The 19558-nt window shown below is 33.2% G+C and overlaps 1 protein-coding gene across 1 annotated transcript in view; it reads left to right on the top strand.

Moving 5' to 3' along the window:
• LOC308338242 (A disintegrin and metallopeptidase domain 3-like) overlaps positions 1 to 19558 on the top strand; it is a gene marked incomplete at both ends in the record, with an annotated part of 130760 nt that overhangs the window by 29644 nt on the left and 81558 nt on the right. The window contains 6 exons of the mRNA XM_080796292.1: positions 1358 to 1434; positions 1903 to 2080; positions 12175 to 12237; positions 15674 to 15745; positions 15981 to 16147; positions 16901 to 16982. Of these exons, the coding sequence (XP_080652418.1) occupies positions 1358 to 1434; positions 1903 to 2080; positions 12175 to 12237; positions 15674 to 15745; positions 15981 to 16147; positions 16901 to 16982 (639 nt within the window). The remainder of the gene's footprint in view (positions 1 to 1357; positions 1435 to 1902; positions 2081 to 12174; positions 12238 to 15673; positions 15746 to 15980; positions 16148 to 16900; positions 16983 to 19558) is intronic.

Here is a 19558-nt window from a genome sequence, read left to right as displayed (position 1 = left end):
CTATTATATTGTGATTCATTCTTCTGGTTCTTCTCAAGTGACCGCTGGATCTTTGCTGGTGCAGCCTATAGTGGTAAAAGTTACTTTCCCGGGGCCTTTGTATTGCTAGGTGGGGTTGGGTGATGAAGGTCCCAAGGGATAGAGAACATTTATTCTGTCTCTTCTCTAACCTTGTCAGTGCACTTCTCACTCTCTCTGTTAGTGCCCCATGGGTGAGAAAAGTTCCTATCTGGGTCACTTTTTGTGCTTTGTGTTGGGAGTGTTGCGAATTATCTTATGAGGCTCATTTTCTCCCCTGGCACAAGGCCAGAAGCTACAGAGACTGAACTACTCTCTGCTGCTGGGTAGAAGGTTGGGACATGGTTTGCCTTATACCTTTTTGTGAAGGGATTGTAGCATAGTCTGCTGGAATTAGTGCAGGAAGAGGTGGTTGCCGCTGCTCCTTGGCCTGGGGCAGGGGATATAGGCAGATAATAGCTCTGCCATTATTAGTGGGTGGTGGATGGGAATTAAGCCTAGTTTTGAGAAAAAAATGAATGGTTCCTGATGGAGAAGTATGTCTGGGAGGAATAACATATAAATAAATTCATAGGTGAGAATGTGATAACACTGACATTTTTATAGCACAGCATTAAAGGAATAGGATGGACTCTAGATATCAGCAAATTTTTAAGGCAAGAAAAGGGAATATTCACTGAATGAGAATATTAGGGGCAGGCCTGGGTAAACTCATGCTGTGAAAGTTCATGGTTAGGAGAGCTTGAACTAATGATGGTGAAATATTAAATAGATTAAGTAATATGGTGAAATATTAAAGAGAAATAAAAATGAGAATCAGGATGCTTTGGGGTAACTTAGAAAAAAAGTGAAATGTTCACATTTGAAGTCAAATTAATATTATTTATATTGAGTTAGGAGTTATAGATTATATATTCAAGAATGTCAACTATAGTCAAATAAAAAAATTAACCTGACAAAAGAAAAAAATCTGTCATTAAACATAATACTGTAAAATAAACTAAGATCATAGAACAGAATAAAGCAGAAAAAATGTTTACAAGTTAAAAAAAAACAAGAAAAAGTGTGGCTGAGAAAGAAAAGATAAGAAAGTTACTCTTCAAAAACTTAGAATTATAGCAAGAATTATTTTGCAGAAGAACAGCAAGAGTCATTACTTTTAGGTTAAAGTGGTTTAAGAGAAATAGGCTATGGGTAGATAACAAGGAAGTGGGATACCTGGTGAATAATATATGGTAATGGCTAAATCTGAATGTTTGATGATGTCTAGGAAGTAACGGTAAACCAAAAACTTTATTTAAAATCATTCATGAATGTATCTTCATATACTCCCATTTAGGGCCATTGCTTTTATCAAGGATATGCCACAGAAGTTCCAAAATCAGCTGCGGCGCTTAGCATCTGTTCTGGACTCAGGTAATGGCATATTCCAGAGGTGTACATGATTGAAAATTTTGCATGACTCTTTAATTTTTAGAAACATCTTGAAGGATAGGGTGAAGGCAAAGAAAATAGACTTTGGTTGTTTCTTCTCATATACTTATCTCTTCCTCCTCCTCTTATCATTTTTCCTATCTCTTTTTCTCCATCCCAGGCTTGCAGTCATAGAATTTATGCAGGAAAACTCCCCTTAGTATGAGGAATATTCACATTTCTCAGTCATACTAAAACCACAATAATCCTAAATGACATAATAGGCAGAAAATGGTAAAATTAAGTTTGAAAGTTTATCCATGTAAAAAGGGATGATTCTTAGACTTTAGACTACAAAGACCACTATTAAATTTCTATGAAATGTTCTTATTTAGTGATGATTTATATTCTCAGTGGAAAATCTATATTAATTATCTTTTTATTTCTTTTTTTATGTGTTTAAATATCTAGGGGATCTTTGCAATTGGAGAATGTCAGTTATGGCATTGAGCCATTGGAATCTACAACTGTGTATGAACACATGCTTTATCAAATAAATAATGATAAAATTGATTTTTCTCCCTCAAAAGAAAATTTTCTTATGCCCCATTTGGTACAAAAGTCCTACAAGATCCTTGTGAAATCAAAAGTAAGTAACTCCTTTTATGAAATCTTTATTTGTGTTACTTCTAATAAATTTATTCACATTGAAATGTGTTTTATTTGGGAAAAATTTTAACTGATATTGACTATACTATACTAAAACCTTCTGTTGTAAGATGTTTATTTTAAATATGTTTTTGTTTACTCATAATATTTAGAAACTGTAATGGATATAATCACACATAATTTAAAAATCAAAGTACTCACATTTCCCTAATTGGAGGTGTTTTTATGCATATGAACACAGTTTCATTGTTACCAAATTGCATAGTCCTAATATAATGATATCCAAATTTGCTTATTATTAGTTTGTCTGTGTTTTCCTTGACAATACATGTTTTCCTTATTATTTGATAAAAAATTAAAAATAGAAAAGAGGGAAGAAATTATTCCAAAGGTCATCATCTAGAAATAGTGCTTAGAATTTTGGATTATTTGTTCCAATTCTTTTTCTAGTTACAAATGTAGTTTTATATCTAGTTACAAATGTAGTTACAAATGTAGATTTTTTTTTTTAGATTTTAATTATTTATTTGACAGAGATCACAGGTAGGCAGAGAGGCAGGCAGAGAGAGAGGAAGGGAAGCAGGCTACCCACCGAGCAGAGAGCCCGATGTGGGGCTCGATCCCAGGACCCTGGGATCACGACCTGAGCCGAAGGCAGAGGCTTTAACCCACTGAGCCACCCAGGCGCCCCTACAAATGTAGATTTGTATCTACATTTATGTAGATACATTTATGTACATTTGTATCTACATTTGTACAAATGTACATTATGTACATTTGTATCTACACTTATGTAGATACAAATCTACATTTGTAGATACAAATCTACATTTGTAACTGTATATCTAGTTACAAATGTAGATTTACAAATATATTTTTTCAAACAAAAAATGATATAACCACATATGCCTCTTTGAAATTTCCATTTTGCTATTAAGAGGATAATACACATCATGTTACACTTACTATTATTTACAATTAAATAATATGCATGTTAGCATCTATTAAAATATTAAACATATGCATTTTCAAGGAAAAAAGCATGACCATAATGTTATTTTCTAAAGGTAAATGCACATTGCTGTGGTATCCACTGTGATCATTTTGATGTATACTGCTCTATAGTTTTTAATATATGTATATATATATGCATAAACTTAAAATGTACATATTTTATACAGTTATGTCATATTTGCATATTTATATTTTTACATTAAGTAATCAGTCTGCATGAATGTGCCACAGTTCTGAAAAATTAAGCTTTGACTATAAATGCTTACATACAAAGGTAAGCATATTTCTAAAGGCTTTTTAGATATATATATGTGTATATCTATATCTATATATATCCTAACTTCCTCCTCATTTCTACAACTTTATATTTTATTATCAGTGGTTAAATAAATGAATATCTGTCCACACACTGTCATCACAATTCGATATCACATTAAAGAGAAGCAAAACAAAATAGTTATGAATGATACCTGAATAGAATTTTTGATGAACTCCATCTCCTTATTGCTTTAATTTGCTTTTATTTATTTTGACAATAAGTGGTATGAAAGCAGATTAATAAAACTACACTTTCCAAAACTCAAAAAAATGATAAAGTGTAATTATCTAGAGAGATGAAAATTTCATTTTTAATGAAACTGAAATGTGACCCCAAACTTTATGCCAACTCTGGAAATCACCTGCATATTGTAATACAATATGAGACACAATTGAAATAATTTTCACTTGTGAAATAGAGCACTATCACATAAGTAAATTGGAAAACTTTAAAAGAGTGCATGAATACTCTTCTGTGGCAGAGGAAGAACCTGAGGGGATGGACATAACTTTGGAAAAGACAAATAACACAGTACTTGAAGCCATCCCCAGAATCAGCAAGAAGTCAGAGATTAGACAACATAGAGATAATATGCTGTCCCAATTGCCTTGGTTTGAATTCCAAGTCTGTCTGTTTTAGTCACAAGAACCTGGGCAAATAACATAACCTTTCTGTGTTTAAGTGTTCTTATCTGTAAAAAATAATAATAAAAATAAAATAATAATAATAATGATAATACCTACCTAATTCACACAGTTATTTCAAAGAATAAAAAGTTTATAAATAGAAATTACTTAGTATGTGGACAAATTCAAAAACTGATCACTAAAAATTACTACTATTAATAGTTGCTCATTATAGTTTCTAATGTAGTGGAGCAAGATAATTTCAAGTAATGATGGAAAATCTGGGTACAAAACAACATGTAATAATGAAGTAAAATAGAGACAAAAATTTCAGAACGTAAGAGGAAACCAGAATTATCACTGCAGGAATGGAGATAAATGAGTATTGATATGTGTTTGTGAATTTTATCTTTCATGAAGTAACTCAATAATTGCTTTTCATCCTGAATTTAGTAGACTTATCTTTTTTTTAATTTTTTTTTTTAGATTTTATTTATTTATTTGACAGACAGAGATCACAAGTAGGCAGAGAGGCAGGCAGAGAGAGGAGGAAGTGGTTTCCCCACGGAGCAGAGAGCCTGATGTGGGACTCGATCCCAGGACCCTGGGATCATGACCTGAGCTGAATGCAGAGGCTTTAACCCACTGAGCCACCCAGGCGCCCCTAGTAGACTTATCTTTAAGTTAGGCATGCTTTCACATGTGACCAGTGCTTTTACAAGCACAGATATATAAAATTAATATCTTTACTATATCAGATTTTTAAAAAGAACAGAAAAGGGGCGCCTGGGTGGCTCAGTGGGTTAAAGCCTCTGCCTTCGGCTCAGGTCATGATCCCGGGGTCCTGGGATCGAGCCCCGCATTGGGCTCTCTGTTTAGTAGGGAACCTGCTTCCTCTTCTTTCTCTGTCTGCCTCTCTGCCTACTTGTGATCTCTCTCTGTGCAATAAATAAATAAAATCTATAAAAAAATAAAATAAAATCTTTAAAAAAATAAATAAAAGGAACAGAAAAAATAAAAGCTTAAATTTTAGATATATTTGTATATTTTTGAAAGTAAACAGAAAAAACTTATAAACAAGGTAAACATCTTCATCATAACCAGAGTTGAAAAGTAGACAGAAACCAAACAAAATACAGTAAAGGGCTTATCTGTTGAAAGCATCTTGGGCACATGCATTTACTCATCCCTTCCTTAAACCACCCTAAAGTGAAAATGGATTTTTAAAATGGCAAGAACATACAGAAACAAAAAGAACAGGAAAGGAGTAATAATAATGGACAATGAATAGCAGATAGCTGGTTTAAAAACCTGAATTCTAAACTAGTAATTGAGATAGGCTATAGGAAACTTGAAATACTGCAGTACTATTCAGATGTTTGCGGAATTGCATGTCCAGTTCCCCTAGGGTTTTTAAAGGTGGGCCTAAGAAGATAACTGGTTGAAAGTAAATTGTGTAAGTAAGTAAGAAACCTTCGTTTCCTTTCTTAACTAATTGTCTCTTCTGTAGACTGACAGATCATTGAAAGCTGTTTTCCTTGGGGAGTCTATGAAATGGGGACACCAGGCACGGATGTTCTATTGTATTTCCCAATAGAGGAAGAAAACCATACTAAACTAGTGTGATTGAGTTAAACCTGGCACATTGGGTATTGGGAACCAGTCTTACACATTCTAAGAAGTATATTGGAAGACCTCCTCTTCAGGAGGGAATCAAACCAGCCAAAATAAAAAACAAACAACAACAAAAACTAACCACATTAACAGTAGGGTTTTCTCAACCAACAACCCATACAAAACTATTCTGTGTAAAGACAAAAGTTCATAAACTCCATATGTAGTCATAGAGATGTTGAAATAAGCTATTAAGTGCTCAACTGCTAATATGAAGAGGCACTAAACATATGATGAAATAAGTTAGTATGAAAGATAGAGACATGAATAAATCAAAATTTTCAAGTTTGAAGTACCAAAGAATACAGAGGGTGAGGAAGACACATGGTAGGAAAAATAAGAAATCCACAAAATAAGAATGAAGTGATATTTAAAAAATAACATTCAGTGGATAAGTAACAGTTGTTGGAAATGAAAAGTAGGATAATAAAAATGTAAAAATTCAATAGAAATTTCAAAGGATAAAATTCCAGAAATTACACAAAAAGAAAGAACAAAGACAGATGACAGAAATTTGAGAGATAAGGAATGGAATTAAAATAATAACAATGGCTGGGCCCCTGGGAGGCTCAGTCGGTTAAGCATCTGGGTTTCCACTCAGGTAGTGATCTCAGGGTCTTGGGGTGGAGCTCTACATAGGGGTCCCTGCTTAGCAGGAAGTTTGCTTCTCCCTTTTCCTCTGGCCCTCCCCCATGCTCATTCTCTCTCTCTCAAGTAAATAAAATCTTTAAAAAATAAAGTAACAATATGGATGATAGAAGTCTCAGTATGAATAGAGAAAATTAGACTGAATAACTCATAAAACAATTTAAGAAAAATTCTCAGAATTATTTAAGACTGGGACACCTGGATGGCTCAGTTGGTTAAGACTCTGCCTTCAGCTCAGGTCATGATCTCAGGGTCCTGGGATTGAGCCTCACATTGTGCTCACTGCTCAGTGGGGAGTCTGCTCCTCCTTCTACCTCTGCCCCTGCTTGTGTGTTCTCTCGCTCACTCTCTCTCTCCAATAAATAAATAAATATATAAAATCTTTTCAAAAAGAATTACTTAAGATGATTTCTAGGCTGATACTTTAAAAATTGGTTTCTTATATATGACCAAAATGCAGAATGGAATGAAATTTTCCCACAGCAAAACTGGAAGTTGAAGGGCAATGGGGCAATTAGTGAGGCAAAATAATTTCCAATCTGTAATTCTATACCAATCCAGAACTACAGAATTTGGGGGGGGGTGTTTTTGTTTTTGTTTTTGTTTTTTACTAAAAACCATTTCTTCCTAATGTGAAATATTCTTCCTAATATATAAAACAAGCAAATCACAAATGGAAGAAAGAGGCTCTAATTTCATCCTAATTGAAGATAGTAGCCAGACACAATTACAACCAAGTCCAAAAACAATAGTTGTCAAATATTGTAACTTTCAACCAAATGAAAAGATGGAAGAATTGTGTAAACAGGTGTCCTCAATCTGTATTTTTCATGAGAATCACTATTAGGTCAAATGCCACCAGATGTTGAAGCAAACAATTCTGTCTATGGCTTAACAGGTTTATGTCTTGCTCATGAAAATACCAAAGTGGACGAAACTCTAATAGTTGATTCCCTTCCTAGCTCTGAATAGGGGCTTGTAAGGGTCCCATGCTAAATTATTTAATTTTAGAGTAAGGGAGAAAGGGTATTTGCATCCCCTTCGATGCAGTTGAGCCTGGACAGGTGTCTCATTGACATCTCTTCTCTTAGAGAAGGATGCAAACATTTTTAGATAATTGGCCCTTCCTTCTTTCCTCCCTCCCTCCCTCCCTCCTTCTTTCTTTCTTTCTTTCTTTCTTTCTTTCTTTCTTTCTTTCTTTCTTCTTTCTTTACCATCTTTCCCTCCTTCCTCCCTCCCTCCCTCCTCCCTCCCTTCCTTCCCTCTCTCTTTCTTTATAGATTTTATTTGTCAGAGAAAGAGAGAGCACACAAGCAGGAGGAGCAGCAGGCAGAGGGAGAAGCAGACTCCCCACTGAGCAGGAAGCCTGACTTAGGACTTGATTCCAGGGTCCTGGAATCCTGACCTGAGCTGAAGGCAGACACTTAACCAACTCAGCCACCCAGGCATCCCATTAATTGGCCATTTCTTATAATAAAGCAAAAGTATAATAAAAGTCACTAATCCCCACCCATTGTTCAAGAACCGTTTGACCTGAAAGAACTACATATATTCTAAAATAATAATAATTTGAAAGGAATAAACATGGAGTATATGAAATATAAACATAAAGTATAGGATAGAAAAACACAAAACCCAAACTGAATGAAAAGACTGTATATACTGCCTCATAGGTGCCACATATTGTTCTAAGAGCTTTATGTGTGTGTGTGTGTGTATAAATATATACTTATGTATATATTTGTGTGTGTGTGTGTATATATATATATATATAAAATATACATATAGCCAATCTTTCCAGTTCTTTCAACCAATTTTAATGTTACCATTATCTCCCTTTATAGATCAGGAAATAGAGATTTAGAGAATTTAAATTATTATCCTGGGAAATTCTCTGGTAAATGTAGCATTAAAACTCAAACCCAGAGAATATGACCCCAGAGATATGTTCAGTAGTAATTTAATGGTCTACCTCTATATAGTCTGTTTAAAAATTCCTTGAAAGTGCTCAGTAAATAAATGTAAGTGAAAAATAAAACTAATTTTAAAATGAAAGACATTGATAAAAGAACTACTGAATAACAGTAGCATTGTGGTAAAACCCCAACTTACAATTTATGTCAACTTGACAGAGTCACATGGCCCAGATAGTTATTTTTTCTGGGAATTCCTGTGAAGTCGTTTGTTTGTTTGTTTTTAAAGATTTGACAGAGAGAGATCACAAGTAGGCAGAGCAGCAGGCAGAGAGAGAGGGGGAAGCCAGCTCCCCATTGAGCAGGGAGCCTGATACAGGGCTCGATCCCAGGACTCTGGGATCACGATCTAAGCTGAAGGCAGAGGCTCTAACCCACTAGCCACCCAGGTGCCCCTGTGAGGTCGTTTCTGAATCAGATTAATATAAATCAGTGAACTTTGAGTAAAGCAGAATGTCCTCCATAATGTGGATGGGCCTCATGCAATCAGGTGAAGTCCTGAATGTAACAAAAGGATTGACCACACCCTTAGTAAGACAGAATTCTCCAAATGATTACCTTTGTACTGAAATTGTAGCTTCAGCTCACCCTGGATCTCTAATTGATGATTTCTAGACCTGAAGTACAACATTAGTTCTCACTGGGTTTCCAGCCTACTGGCCTTTTCTTTCTAGCTTTTGAACTTGCTAACCTCCATAATCATGTGATTCAATTCCTTATAATAAATCTAATTATAAGAAATAATCATACACATCCTACTGGTCTTGTTTTTCTGGGGAACCCTGAGTAACTGAGTATGAAAGGCTGATAATGGCAATTCAAGATAGTAAAAATGTCATTAATGAATAAAGTAGCACCCAAGATATTCCTATTAAAGAATGAAAATTTTTAAAATACTCCTGAATTAAAAAAAATTCTTAAGAAACCTTAATCAAAAACTGGCAACTTGAGATACAATATGATTAATATATTAGACTTTATAAATAGATAATGAACAATCTTAAAGGCATCTTGGCCTCAAAATCACCCATAAAAGTAGAGAAACAGACTAGCTTTAGCCTTTGCCAAATGAAGTGCTTATAAGATAGTGTGTAATGTATATCTAGGGTGTATAGAGCGGCTTCTCTGGAAGGTATAAAAATCCCAACAATTTTTTATCTAGTCAAGTTGCCATTATAGTTTAAAAACATTCATACTTTTTCAAGAATTTTGAGACTATAGTATCTATGGGCCTTTGAGGCACTATGATTTAAATGAGTAGAGCAGAACAGGAATGAAACAATTTAACAGATTTATGTAGAAAGACACAGGACCATATCAATAGTTCCAGAAATGTCATTTGGTCAAATTCAACACCCATTCATGATAAAAACTAGGATGTAGAAAACATCCATGATCTGTCTGTGCCCCCTCATGTGAGCGTATAAGAGGAAGACAGCCATTTGCTGTCTTCACACCACACCTGCTGGTGCCTTTATCTTGAACTTCCCAGCCTCCAGAACTGTGAGAAGTAAGGGTACATTGTTTAAGCCACCTAGTTTATGGCATATTTATTAGAGCCTGAACTGACTAAAATAGCCTGTAAGATTAGGAATAATGCAAGGCTGTCTGCCCTCACCGTTTCCAGCCAACTTTTCCCTAGAGTTTCAATAGGAGAAAGAATAAAGGGCAAACGGTTTTGAAAGAAAAACAGTACTTAAAAAACTTTTTTTTTTAAGTGACCTAACTCAGTACATAGAAAATATTAAACAATTTCCACCAAAGTTATCAAGACTAATAGGAGAGTCTAGCAGGGTCACAAGAAAGAAAGAAATTGATGTTAAAATATTTATTTTCCTCAAATGGATCTGTAGAGTCAGTGTAATCCCAATCGAAATTCCAGAAAACATTTTTGTGGAAATTGGTTCTCAATTTTATAAGGAGAGATGCGAGTATCATAGATTACTCACATAGTTTTAAAAAACGAGAACAAAATGAAGGACTGACATTGTTTTTTTCCTAACAGGCCAGAGTGTAAATATTTTAGATTTGTGGGGCAGGTGGTCTGTTGCAGCTACTTCACCCAGCCTTTGTGGCATGAAAACAGCATAGAAGATGTATAAACAAATGGGGGTGACTCTGTTCCAATAAATATTTTTGTAAGGCAGGTGGCTATATCTCAGGCCATAGTTTGTTGACCCCTGCTATAGATATGCATATTATTAGGGATATAAATGTTGACATATAGATCAGTAGTAGATCAGAAATAGACCCACATGCTATTCGCTGATTGATTTTCCACAAAGGTACTAATAAGGACTTTGGAAGACGAGAGAATGATCTATTGAATGAGTGATGCTAAAAGACTGGATATTCACAGAAATAAAATCAATTCTGGCCCTTACTCAGGAAAATTGAACTAAAGCATAGACTTAAATGTTAAGGCTAAACATAAAATTTATAGGAAACTTAAGAGAAACCAAATTAACGAGCCACAAGCCTGTAAAAGATGTTCATTGGGAAAGATGTTCAATATCATTCATTAATCACCATGGAACTGCAAATTAAAATGTCAATGAGATAACCATACAGACCAATAGGATTGGGTACAATGAGAAATACTGATAATACCAAATGCAGGCAAAAATTAGAGTAATTGGCACTCTTTTTAGTTCTTGGTAAAAATGCAGAGTGATCAAACTGTTTTAGAAAGCAATCTGGCATTTTTGTCCTACTTTATACACAATTACCGTATGACTCAGGTATTCCATTTTTGAGGATATTCCAAGAAAAATTAAAGAACATAATTGCAAAAAGACTGCTACTTTGATATGCATAGTCTAGCTTATAATAGCTACAATTTCTTAATAATCCAAGTTATCATCAACAGATAAATGTATAAACAAATTGGGATATATTTCTAAAATGGCACACTACTTAACAATAAACACTAGTGAACTATTAATAATCACAATGTAACAGATGAATGCTGAGTGGAAAAAGCCAGATATAAGAGTATAGCATATGATTCCAGTTTTATGAAATTCTAGAATAGATTATTCTAACCTATGATGAGAGAAAGCAGATCATTGATTGCTTTGAGTCATGTGGGCTCTTGACTTGGAAGAGTGTGGTGGAAACATTCTTTATCTTAATTACAGAAATGGTTACATGGGTGTACACATTAGTATCAATTAATATAACTGTGATAGAGTTAAATAGTTAAAAGTATAAAAATAATGAGAAATTAAAAGCAATGTTTGGGGGAAAGATGATGGGAGTTAATTTAGCTTGAAGGTTGGAGGAGGGTCTAAGACAAAGGTTTTGAGAAAAAGGAAACATGGGTTCTCCCTCATTTCACCAACTTTTTTGAGGATTCTAGCTATAAAGCATATAAGATAAAAGCTTTTGATTTATTCCCAAAATTTTAATTTGGAATCTCACCTGCTAATTCTTTCAGGGGCCTCCATCCTCTTATTTTCCTATTACCTATATCTATATCTTTATGTATCTGCAGCAAACTATCCCATGTATCTATCATCTACCTATTTGTCTATCATCATCTGTCTGTGTATCCCTTTCTGTGTATGTGTGTGTGTGTGTATATATATATATGTGTATATATACACATATATACTCACATATATACACATATATATACACATATATACTCACATTATATATCTATATGTGTATATATACATATATATACATATATACACATATAGATATATAATGTGAGTGAGAGAAGCAATATAAGAATTTTTTCTTATAAAATGTTTTAATTTTAATTTTAATTTTAATTTTTAATTTTATTTAATTCATGTCCTCTGTTTTGCAGAAAGATTCAGAAGAACTTTTGAAAAAAATTCTGAAAATACAAATCATTATGGATAAAGCTTTGGTATGCATTATTGATATTGATAATATCTTTGTTTTGTGTTTAAATTCAAAGGGAATATGAAAATGAATATTCCACTTATCTGAAATACAGATATATTTTACTCCATTCAAAATATGTGTCCCAGTGTAGCAGGACATAAAGAAATGTCAATTGCCTTTGCATTGGCATTGGGGAACTAGTATGTATAGTATTGATTTCAAAATCAATATAGAATTCTAGCAAAAATGTGTAATTTGTGGTATGGAAGTGTTCTACTACATTATAATCCAGTCAGTTATAATGAGCTGCATATATTTCTAGATCCACTCCAAATATTGATGAACTCTTACATAATTAGTTTTTGTTTTAAAATAAGCTATTTAATTTATTATTCAATTGGAGAGTCCTGTTGTTAAAATATATTTTTTAAGATTATTTTATGCTTTATAATTTCTTGGATTCTCTGATAGAAATTTTATATTTTAAAAATGGGAAGAAGTAGTCTTAGGGATATTCATTTTGTTATAGAACTTTTTTTTAAAAGAATTTATTTATTTATTTGAGAGAGAGAGCATGAGCGGGCTGAGGAGCAGCAGGAGAAGCCGACTTAAAGCCCAAAGTGAGGCTCCATCCTGGGACTCCGAGATTATGACCTGAGCCAAGGGCAGATGCTTAACCAATTGTATCACCCAGGAACCCCAGTTAGGGAAGTTTTTGTTTATATAATCAGTTTTAGCAAAGTCGTTATAGGTAGCAACGAACAAATCTGGTCTTTTCATTATCACTGGTATTTTTGTATAGTCTGTCAATATGTGCCATAATTTAATCAGACACTAGGCAAATGTTAAAATTAAATGGAAACATTTCATTAACATGTGGGAAAACATTATAAAATAACTTGCAAAATAGTATGTATAAAACAAAAGTATAAGAACATATATATATATATTAAAAAAAACAGGAAATGTGTGCATAAAATTTATCTCCTGATAATAAAATTATGTTTTTTCTTTATTATTTTGCCTATTTTTTCCTGTAGTTTTTATAAAAAATTATTTAAAGATCTAAATATTTCCTTTTATCCTTTGCCTCATGTTTACCATTTTCAAAGCTCTTCTTTCCTTCTTATAAGTCTGTGTTTCTGAAAATTCTGTTTAGCCTGATGAATTTGGTTCAGCTCATCTGAATTTGCTCATCTGAAATCATTTTTATTTTATCTTCACTTTATAAATATTTTATTTGGAAATATTTTCAAACTTACAAAAAAGTTACAAGAAGAAGAGTAAGACAAAAATACTTATACTCTCTTTACTCAGATTTATTAATACTCTATCCCATTATCACTTGTGCTCTATTTAAAAGTTGTAAATTGCTTCATGGAGCTTTTTTTCCAGTGTGCATTTATCTAGAGTAAGATAATTATCTTATATAGCCACAATAGAGTTATCCATGTAAGGAGAAATAACATTGTTAAAATACTTTTTATCAAGTCTACCATAACATGATTGCATTAGTGTTGGACAATGTGATCTAAGTGACACTCAATGTTTTATATTCAAATAACTTTTTAATATGGGTCAATTTATATAAAACTTCCATGTATGTTTGAAAAAATATATATATTTTAATATGGATATAGATATATATACAGATACATAAGGCTTCACTCATGCCACACATGCTGCATGGTGTAAATATACAATATGATTTATTGGGAAAGATTACATACAGAGAAATAGCAAAGTACAAATAGTTTCTAGAGACCCAGGAGTATAACATCTCTTTTGTCTATATTAGACAACTCTATCCATTAAATTTTATTTTCTGTTAGTAGTTCTCAGCAGACCTGCTGCAGGTTGTTGAAGATCTCATGTTGCCACTTTTCATGTTTTCAGCAAAAACTTAGAAATATGTGTACACATATAATTAAAGTATTTAAGAGAAAATATGTGATTTTTGTCTCCTTGAATGAGGACAATTGCTTGAATTTTTTTTTTTATTATTATGGCACATTGTTTATCAAGGATGTATAGTCATGTTATCTTATTGCAATGAAGATAAGTGGTGGCAGATAAAACAGATAAAAATGACTTAATACATTAGAGAATTGAGTCCCGATTCTTATATTTAGTAGTTTATAATCTTGGGAACTTACCTTTCAACCCTTCATTTTTATGTGGGTGAAGAGGAAAATAATCAAAATCTTCTCATTTTAATATTATTGATTAATATGTAAGCTCCACAGGTTGAAGCCTAAAACTTACTAAGCAATTGATAAATCTTAATTCTGTTTTTTTCCTTTCACTGAGTACTACCTTATTCTAACATTTTATATCCATTTAAAATGTGGTAGTTTATGCCAGTACCATGCTGTCTTGGTGATCACAGCTTTGTAGTAAAGCTTGAAATCAGGTAATGTGATGCCACCAGTTTTATTTTTGTTTTTCAACATTTCCTTATTCGGGGTCTCTTCTGATTCCATACAAATTTTAGGATTATTTGCTCCAGCTCTTTGAAAAATACCGGTGGAATTTTGATCAGAATGGCATTAAAAGTACAGATTGCTCTAGGCGGTATAGACATTTTGACAATGTTTATTCTTCTGATCCAAGAGCATGGAATGGTCTTCCATCTTTTTGTGTCTTCTTCAATTTCTTTCATGAGTGTTCTATAGTTCCTCAAGTACAGATCCTTTACCTCTTTGGTTAGGTTTATTCCCAGGTATCTTATGGTTCTTGGTGCTATAGTAAATGGAATCGATTCTCTCATTTCCCTTTCTGTATTTTCATTGTTAGTGTATAAGAAAGCCATAAAAAGAGTCTTTCATAAAAAGCCATAAAAAGAGTCTTTCATAAAAAGAGTCTGGAAGTTTTCCTTCTGCTTCAATTTTTTGAAACAGCTTCAGGAGAATAGGTGTTATTTCTTCTTTGAAAGTTTGGTAGAATTCCCCAGGGAATCCATCAGGTCCTGGGCTCTTGTTTTTTGGGACGAATGGATAAGGAAGATGTGGTCCATATACACTATGGAGTATTATGCCTCCATCAGAAAGGATGAATACTCAACTTTTGTAGCAACATGGACCGGACTGGAAGAGATTATGCTGAGTGAAATAAGTCAAGCAGAGAGAGTCAATTATCATATGGTTTCACTTATTTGTGGAGCCTAACAAATAACATGGAGGACATGGGGAGATGGAGAGGAGAAGGGAGTTGAGGGAAATTGGAAGGGGAGGTGAACCGTGAGAGACTATGGACTCTGAAAAACAACCTGAGGGTTTTGAAGGGACGGGGGGAGGGAGGTTGGAGGAACCAGGTGGTGGGTATTAAGGAGGGCACGGATTGCATGGAGCACTGGGTGTGGTGCAAAAACAATGAATACTGTTACATTGAAAAGAAATAAAAAATTAAAAAAAATGTAGTTACTAATTTTCAATAGTGAAATGAAATTTGTCTTTCAGTTTGATTATATGGGCTCTGAAGTGGCAGTTGCAGCTGAGAAAGTTGTTCATATCTTTGGTCTTATCAACATTGTAAGTATTTATGTTTAAATATTAAACATTCCTATTAATGCAATAACATTTATATTTATATTTATAAATAGAATTTGCGATTTTATTAAAAAGTTTACTCCTACCAACTAGTTTCAACCACCAATGGATTCCATCTACAAAAATGAGTAAATTGAATATATTAGCATTATGTATAGAGAAGTAATATAATACTTATGACGACCTAACCTGTATGTGGTGTATCTTCTATTTTTAGATGTTTTCCCAGCTTAAGGTGACTGTCAGGCTAACTTCTTTGGAGCTCTGGTCTGATCAAAATAAGATTTCAACTAAGGGGAATGCTGAGGAAGTACTACAAAGATTTGTGTCATGGAAAGAACGATTTTTGTTTCAAAGATCTCATGATATGGCATACTTATTAATGTAAGTGCATTTTTACATTGACATAGGGCTTATCAAATGATATGTGTTAGCTCTCAAAATTATATACAAAATGTGTTATATATGATGACAAGAAACCTCCAAAATTGTATGTATACTGTTAGCAAAATGCAAAGTATAAAAATCTGATAACAATATAAGACACTAAATCATGACAGGCCATGATTCTCAGAGTAGACTGTTTATCCATGGAAATGTAGTAAATTTGAAAATTTGGAAAGCCTTGGGAGAAATATGGGGCCTCAAGGATTTTAAAGATTTTCTCAGAGGTAAATAATTGAAACCATTGTTTTAACACTAAATAAAATATAAATTAGTTAACAGAATGCAGTAATTGCATATAAAGATAGTTACAATGCAAAACATTTAAATAGTAATATGGTTACCTTCTGGTATTTATATACTGACCCAATGTGTAGCTATATAACTATATGCATTATATCTTTCAAAAGTTTTCTTTTTGCTTGACTAATTTTATTACATGGAAAGAATAAAAACATAATTCTGAAGGTCTTAAGCAATATGGAATATATTTATACATCTATTAGTGTTTCCTGTGGTATTTAAGGTCAGGAGCAATATTAACAAACTCAGGAGCAATATTAACAGGACTGAAATGCTATATTCAAGTTTCAAAAAACACCTTTCTTTACCGAGGGATCCAATTCTTAAAAGGTCATTAAGTTATTAATAATTTAAAATGTATTTATTTACAAGAAAAATTTTGTTGTTTAGTTATAGGGATCATCCTAATTATGTAGGAGCAACATATCACGGAATGGCATGCAATCCAAAGTTTGCTGCAGGAATTGCTCTGGTATGCATTTTATTCCCGTCTATTCAGTAATTATATCACATTTTGAAAGTTAATATCCACTTCAAGGAGCCAAAGTACATATAGTATATTTACCATGCTGTTGTGACATATTTTTATAAAATAATTTTTATTTGGATTTTTTTTTTTTAATTTTTTTTTTTTTTATTATTTATTTGTTAGAGAGAGAGCGAGCGAGCAAGCACAGGCAGACAGAGTGGTAGGCAGAGGCAGAGGGAGAAGCAGGCTCCCCGCCAAGCAAGGAGCCCGACGTGGGACTCGATCCCAGGATGCTGGGATCATGACCTGAGCCAAAGGCAGCCGCTTAACCAACTGAGCCACCCAGGCGTCCCCTTTTTATTTGGATTTTTAAACAAAATCCAAATCCAAACAAATTTGGATTTAAACAAAAATATTACAATTTTTGAAAGTTTTTGTGTATGTGTGTGTGTGTGGTAAAATACACAGAACATGAAATTTACCATCTTATAGTAGTATTAAGTATGTTCCCTTATTGTGTGTAATAGATCTCCAGAATTCTTACTCTTGCATATCTGTAGCTTTGTACCTTTTCACCAACATGGCCCCATTCTCCAAACCCTGGCATCCACCATTCTACTGTCTGCTTTTGTGAGTTTGACATTTTTGGATTCCACATATAATGGTGATCATACAGTATTTGACTTCATATGTCTGGCTTATTTCTCTTGTATAGTACCATCTAAGTTCATCTGTGTCATTGCAAATAGCAGGATTTCATTCTTTTTATGGCTGAATAACATTCCATTCTGTGTGTGTGTATGTCGGTGACATTTTATTTTTCCATTCTTCTGTCAATAAACACTTAAGTGTTTTCAATGCCTTGGCTATCATAAATAATGCTGCAATGATGGTGGAAGTGCAGATATCTCTTTATGATACTGATTTCAGTTATTTTGGATAAAAATGCAAAAGTGGGTTTGCTAGATCATATGGTAATCCTATCTTTAATATTTTGAACTATCATACTGATTTTGAGAGGGGCTGTGCAATTGTATAATTTCACCAGCAGTTCACATTATAGTCATCACATTCTCACCAACACCTATTATCTTCTGTGGTTGCTTTTTTTTTTTTTTTTTTTAAATGGTACCCATTCTTTTGGGCATGTGGTGATATCTTAATGTGGTTTTGATTTGCATTTTTATGATTATCTTTTCATATACTTTTTAGACTTTTGTATATCCTCTCTGGAGAAGTGTCTTTTCAAGTCTTTAGCACATTTTTAAATTGGCTTATATGAATTTGATTTTTTTATTCTTGGATTATAGGAGCTCTTTATATTTTGGATTTTAATCTGTTATCAGGTATTTGATGTGCAAATTTTTTCCCTCATTTTGTAAGTTGCCTTTATGCTCTGTTAATCATGTCCTTTGAAGCACAGAAGTTTTATGTTTGATGTAGTCCCATTTGTCCATTTTTGCTCTTGTTGCCTGTGCTTTTGGCATAATATCTAAGAAATCATTGTCAAACCTAATGTCATGAAGATCCCCCCCCATGTCTCACTTAGAAGTTTTATAGTTTGGGGTCTTACATTTAGATTTTTAAGCTATTCTGAATTAATTTTTGTATATGGTGATGGAGGTCTAACTTTATTCTTCTGTATGTGCATATCCAGTGTTCCCATCACCATTTATTGAAAAAGCTATATTTTCTCCATTGAGTATAGTTGTTGAAGAGACTGTCCTTTCTGCATTATGTCATCTTGGTACCCTTGTATAGATCATTTAACCATATATGCAAGGGTTTATTTCTAGGCTGTCTAATCTATTTCAGTGATATATATGTCTGTCTTTATGCCAGTACCATACTGTTTTGGTTACTTTGCTTTATAATATGTTTAAAATCAGGAAATGTGTATCCTTAAACTCTATTCTTCCTTTTTGAAATTAGCATGGTTATTTAGGGTCTCTTGAGATTCCATATTAATTTGGGGATTATTTTTTCTCAATTTTTATTAATAGCTTAACTTCAACTGCATACAAAAGCACTACTCACAATTCTACTCCACACTTTATGTTACTCCATAGATTATAGGATTTGTTTTGTTTTGTTTTGGTATTTGTCCTTCCAATTCTATACAATATTTAAAAGTGAATTTATCCACCAAAATTACAATAATGCATGTTACTATATTTTTCCATGTATTTACCTGTATTAGAGAACTTTATAATTTCTTTTTTGGCTTTAAGTTGCTGTCTAGCATTCTTTCTTTTCAACACGACAGTCTCCGTTTAATATTTCTTATAGATCAGATCGAGTGGTAATTAACTTTTATTCATTATCTCAGCTTTTATTTTTTTGAAAAAGTGTTCATATCTGCATTATATTTTGAATTGCAGTTTTACCTGATAACAATAATTTTGGTTGACATTTCCTTTCAGCACTTGAAAAGTATTCATCCCAATCCCTTCTGGCCTATAACGTTTCTCCTGAGAAATCTACTGATAATCTTACGAGAGCTCCCTTATATGTGACATGTCACTTCTGTCTTGCTGCTTTCAGGATTGTCTCCTTGTCTTTGGCTAATGGGAATCTTT

This window comes from Martes martes (genome assembly GCF_963455335.1).
Source record: "Martes martes genome assembly, chromosome: 2".
NCBI classification, from domain to species: domain Eukaryota; kingdom Metazoa; phylum Chordata; class Mammalia; order Carnivora; family Mustelidae; genus Martes; species Martes martes.
The sequence above is the reverse complement of the archived record's forward strand: the minus strand, read 5'-3'. Positions and strand labels throughout refer to the sequence as shown.